This window comes from Lactuca saligna, chromosome 8 (genome assembly GCF_052625555.1).
Source record: "Lactuca saligna cultivar CGN05327 chromosome 8, ASM5262555v1, whole genome shotgun sequence".
NCBI classification, from domain to species: domain Eukaryota; kingdom Viridiplantae; phylum Streptophyta; class Magnoliopsida; order Asterales; family Asteraceae; genus Lactuca; species Lactuca saligna.
Window position 1 is genome coordinate 250,587,250 of NC_136424.1, and position 5,750 is coordinate 250,592,999.

Sequence of the window (5,750 nt, forward strand, 5' to 3'; positions counted from 1 at the left end):
GTTTGTTTCAGAAAAATCAGATAAATACTTATTTTATAACTAAAAATGAGCATAACTTCCTCATACGATTTTCGTTTTGGATGTTCTTTATATCCACGAAATCAGGTGAACATAATCAATTCAAATAATTTATCTATAGTTCTCAAATGTACTTAATGATAAAATTTTATTTTTAAGGCATTAATCACTCATTTTGTGAATTGTTTTTTGATTGTTAATGATTGTCAAGTTTGAGAATTTTCAAGGTATTCCTTATGAAAATTTAAATATAATGACTTCAATTGCACTTAAGAACAAAGAATACTATACAATAGGTCATTTTACATTTGTGTTCATGGTGGTTTGACTGACGAACTTTGACCTACTTTTATCAATTGTTACATGTGGCCTATACATGGCAAATATATAATTTTTTTGGAAAGGGAACTTCTCTAACGAGGGTTTCTGACTCAGCTTTCGCGCACTGACTAATCATCTGTTGCGAACATGAGGCTCTGCCTCATGTCATGGAGTCACTGCATGAGAACCTCCATATCTACAAGGATTGAGTAGTGTCTGGATTTGAACATGGATCAATAGGTTATCCACTGTATCTTCCACATATCTTACCAAGTCACAACAACCCAAGTGGTTAGCGTGTCAAAGACAATTACCCAGGAGGGTAATGAATTATTAGTTTTGTTCACATCTAGACAATTTCCTTTTTTTATTTACATTCGACCATAAAATCTGTTAAAGTTGTTCATATAATGTCATTATTTCATAAATTTAAATGTGTACTTAGTTTACATAGACCCTTAAGGTGTATTTAATGGAAATACCTTAGTGTACTTAGACCATGTAAAAATTTCACCATGGTGATGTCGAAAAGTTAGGCGTATTCGATATCACCAAGGTGAAATTTTTAAATGGTCTAAATACACTAAGATATTTCCTTTAAATACATCTTAAGGGTCTAAATCAATGTTTTAAAAACCGGTTTAAACTGACCGATCGATTTGGTTGGATCGGAAACCGGTGATGGGAGTGGTTCAACAATGACCGATTTTATGTCAATTTTAAACCGGATTGAACGAGACAGAATCTTCAAAAACCTGCATGAACCGGTGTAATGAAACCGGTAAAAAAACCGTTGGAACATGCTTATTGGACTTATATAGTTGAATTTCGCTTCACACATTCCATTTCCAAGTAAATATGATATTTTTCGGATTGTACACAACTCTAAGGTTGACACACACCATCGTTAGATGTAGGAATATTCTTGGTTGAACCGACAGTCGAACCGGAAACTAGTCACCAGCACAGTTCACCAGATGTAAGGAAATCCTTGGTTGAATTGACGTTCAAACTGGAAACTAGTCATTAGATCGGTTCATACCTGATGTAGGGAAATTCTTGGTTGAATTGACCGGTTCAACTGGAAAGTAGCATAGTTTAGATAATTGATTTATATGCTACTATGTGTTAGTAGGTTGATTGTGTTTTCTTATTTGATATATATTAAGAGTTTTTGTATGGGTATTAGTAATTTAGTATATTAAGGGTAATAATTGGTGACCGATTTAAATTTCTGAAACAATACTATTATACGAAAAACTTTAAAAAGTTGAATGGTCGAACATGGAAAAAAAAAATTACCCTCTTGTGTAACTATTTTTCCCACTTATAAACACTTCCAATGAATTTATTACTTAAATATATATAAAAAAAAATTTAGATAAATACGAAAAAAAAAACAAAAACAAAAAAATAATTATCCTTCTTTGAGATTCAGCTTAAATAAACAATCTCAAACACCGGTCTCTATTCACTATTCACCAGCTCTGACACCGGGGTTTTAGGTTTATGATGACGATTGATGGGTTTTTAAGGCTTACTTGTGCTCTATCCAAGTGGTGTTACAAATGGAGACGCAGTCGATAAGGCTTCGTTTGGTGTTCGAGGATGGTTCACTTCTTAGCGAAACACAGCGATCCGACGGTATGAACCAGAGTTGGCTTCTAGTCGAACCAAACCAACATCAGAAAATCTCCGACGTCTGCAATCATCTTCTTCACAATTTCAACCTTCATGCTTCGTGCCCTAATGGCATCCTCCTCTACGTACATCTCTTTCCCTATCTACCCCAATCTATCGATGCTAATGCAGAAATGCACAAAACCTAATTTCACTCTAAATTGCATATCAACGAAAGCGATGAGTTTTCTCTCAAAGCTAATTTGGCGTAAAAATTAAATATATTCTTCTCAGTTTCATTTAAAAAGATAATAACAAATTAATCAGAGAACCTTTCTTGATAATTAACAATCCGTCGTTTAGGGTGTCAATGGCATTCCGATTAGGTTTGTTTGTTTCACGCAGAGCTCTTTTGCTAGCATCTGTTTACAATTCTCAGTTATGCAAGCTAAATTCTCAGTTCATAAAGGGATCACAGTTGAGAATCACAAGTAATTTAGGATGTGAATGTGATGTTACATCTAACCTAGTACTTTACAAACGGAGATGAAAAAATGAAACTGTAGTGAATTTTATAACTTTTTTCTTTTGCAGATGGATGGCTTTGTATTACCACCATCTGAGTCAACTCGAATCCTGAAGGACAAGGAAATTCTTTGGTCAGCTTAATTTTTTATTTTTTTTATATAAACATGTAACTGGATCTTTAAAAAGTGGACATATGTTTGTTACTTCAGTGTAAAAAGGAAAGAGATGGGTTTGGCTGAAGCAATAGAGGGGGTAGATGCAGGTAATTTGGTTGACTATGTGGAAGTCAACAGAAAGGAACCTGTAAATAATGCCATGCTTCTTCTACCAAATGAAGAGGAAAAGTTGGAAGATGAATCTTCATCTGTAGAAACTGTTTCCAAGAAAAGAAAACTTCAGAGTTCAAAGTAAGTCATGCAATCTTTTTTAAAATTTATGATACACTAAAAGGTCTGTTTGGTTGGATGGAATGGAATAAAATGTTTTTTCTTACTAATTCACTATTCTGTATATTATTAAGTTATAATTATAGAATTAAAATATGATAACAAAAAAGTGTTTTCTAGTTACTTTCAGAAAATAAAATCGTAATTTAATAAAAATATTGAAATTGCAAGAAAGTCCCTTATTAAATTTGTTCTTTGCCTCTCTTTGGGAATCATAGGGTGAGTGGCATTGAAGGTGAAGTTGTGAGATTACTTAACCAAATGGATTCATCATCTTCTTCATCAAGTTCAGAATTTGCATATTCTTCATATTGGCATTTATCTTCATCATCAAGTTCGGAGGATGAGTCATCATCTAATACATATGTGCATAATAGTCACGTTTTGTCAACAATTGCTCAAGCTACATTCCTTCTTTTTCATGATACTGCAAGTTCAAGCGAGCCAATAAATACCACAACAATAGATCGTGAAGCTTCACATGATCGACTCGTGCAAGATTATTTCGGTGAGAATCCTGTATATGGTGATGAGATGTTCAAAAAAGGATTCCGAATGCGAAGGGAATTATTCCTACGAATAGTTGATGATATGGAGAGAGAATTTCCATATTTTAGATTATCATGGGATGCTAGAGGCAAAAGGGGTTTTAGTCCGTTACAAAAATGCATATCTGCGATATGTCAACTAGCATACGGGACAATTCCTAACGAATATAATGAGTACTTGTGTTTGTCTGAAAGAACTTCACGTGAAAGTTTGCAAAACTTTTGTACAAGTATTATTCAATTGTATGGACAAGAATATTTGCGTAAACCGAGTGTTAGTGACATACAACTTTTGTATGCGGCACATGAATCAAAATATGGATTTCCTGGAATGCTAGGCAGTATTGGTTATACACATTGGACTTGGAGGAATTGTCCAACAGTATGGCGAGGACAATACATGAGAGGTGAACTCGAGTTCCCGACGATTATGCTCGAAGCAGTAGTCTCGCAAGATTTATGGATTTGGCATGTATTCTTTGATGTTGCTGGCTCCAACAACGACATCAATGTTCTCAATCAATGGCCATTATTCAATGAAGAATTAAATGGAACCGCATCCACGTGTCCTTTCCAAGTTAACAAAGTAAAATACAAACATGGTTATTATCTTGCTGATGAGATTTACCCCAATTGGGCTACTTTTGTGAAAGCATTTACCTATCTAAGTTAACAAAGTAAAATACAAACATGGTTATTATCTTGCTGATGAGATTTACCCCAATTGGGCTACTTTTGTGAAAGCATTTACCTATCTAGACGATGATAAACGAAAAAAGTTCAATGCAACACATGAATCAGCAAGAAAGGACTTGGAACAAATTTTTGGTGTCCTTAAAAGTAGTTGGCGTGTATTTCGAAACCTTGCACGAGCAATGGATCCTAGAAAAATTAAAAATACAATGTATGCTTGCATTATATTACACAATATGATTTTAAAAGATGAAGGTCTAGCAATATGTCCGTTTTTAAAAAATGATCGTCCAACTGATCAAAAAGGTCTAGAAATAAATCAAGATGCTATTGAGGAATTGCGTTGTCAAGAAACTCACAACAATCTTCGATTAGATCTTGTGGAACATATTGTAAATACTTATGTACCCAACCTAGACTACTAGTTGTATCTTTATAGTATGATATTTATTTATTTAGTTTTAATGTTTGTTTTGAGTTTATTTATTTAGTCTCCATTTTTAAGCATTTTAATAAAAAGAAAATGTATCGGATGTTGTGAGATAGAAAAATCGTCATTTTCAAAGTTTTGGGATGGAGTGGGAGAGAAAAAATCGATTTGTGGCTCGGAATGGAGTTACCTCCGCCCTAACACATATGACAGATGGAATGAAAAGATGAAGGGGGAATGATAGCGTGACAATGAAAATGATTCAATCGTGTCATCTTGATTATTCAATGTTTGGTCTTATAATTACGTTTTCTATATATTTTTCCAAATTTTATTATTTTGATAATAAATAAAAACAAAATGGTAGTTATGGTAATAATAAGGTTTTAACCTTCTTACTTATTACGATTTGTAACTTATGTTGTGTGTTTTGACAAAGAAAGAAAAAATAAAGAAGAGAAAATAAGAGAAGTTCTCTATATCAACAACCCTAAGTGACATTTTTATTTGAGAAAGGAGCTACTTTGATAGCAATAATGTTTTAAAAAATGAAACATCAGTTCATCATATTCAGATGACTTTTCTTAGTTTGTGTTCTTTATTTTAAATCCAAAAATAAATCAATATTATATAATAAATAGATAAAATTGCAAAAATAGTATTTTGGTTGTCAAAAATATATGTTTTCGGTCCAAAAACATTTAGTGTTGTATTAGTGATATAATTTTAATGATTTTGGTCCCTATCTACTTTAAAAAGACTATTATCCCCTTATAACTTATTTTTCATTTTTATTATGTATTTTAATATTTTCAACATTAAAAATAAAAATAAAAAAAAAACCCTACTACTTTTCTCTTCCCCATTCACTAATCTTGGCCTATTCCCAAATTACAAGACTTGTTTATCATCCACAATCTTCATTAGAAAACCATCCAACATCATCGGTGCATTTACACTCGCCTTCCATTGTACGCAATCCCCCACCCCACCACCACCACATCTCCCTTCCAACTTTAACCCGTCGATGCCTTCTCTTCCTAACGTCGTCGGTGAGTCCAGAGTTGTCATCCCCGACATCTTGTCGCCCATGCTACTTGCTATGTGTAAGGAAGCAAAGCAACATTCTGTCCTCTAAAATCCTTA

The 5,750-nt window shown here is 33.3% G+C and overlaps 1 protein-coding gene across 1 annotated transcript; it reads left to right on the top strand.

Annotated features, from left to right (window-relative positions):
- The first annotated feature begins 1,794 nt into the window (after positions 1 to 1,794).
- Positions 1,795 to 4,635, top strand: LOC145012805 (uncharacterized). Its single transcript, XM_078971606.1, has 4 exons — positions 1,795 to 2,105; positions 2,554 to 2,618; positions 2,697 to 2,894; positions 3,152 to 4,635. The coding sequence occupies exons 1-4, from the start codon at positions 1,908 to 1,910 to the stop codon at positions 4,152 to 4,154; spliced, it is 1,464 nt and encodes a 487-aa protein (XP_078827732.1). The 5' UTR covers positions 1,795 to 1,907; the 3' UTR covers positions 4,155 to 4,635.
- Positions 4,636 to 5,750: the final 1,115 nt, after the last annotated feature.

Excerpts from the sequence above, each read along its gene's own strand:
- LOC145012805 (XM_078971606.1), top strand. The coding sequence starts at position 1,908 with ATGGAGACGCAGTCGATAAGGCTTCGTTTGGTGTTCGAGGATGGTTCA. Across the intron at positions 2,619-2,696 it reads AAGGACAAGGAAATTCTTTG|TGTAAAAAGGAAAGAGATGG; the intron begins GTCAGCTTAATT and ends TTGTTACTTCAG. Across the intron at positions 2,895-3,151 it reads AGAAAACTTCAGAGTTCAAA|GGTGAGTGGCATTGAAGGTG; the intron begins GTAAGTCATGCA and ends TGGGAATCATAG.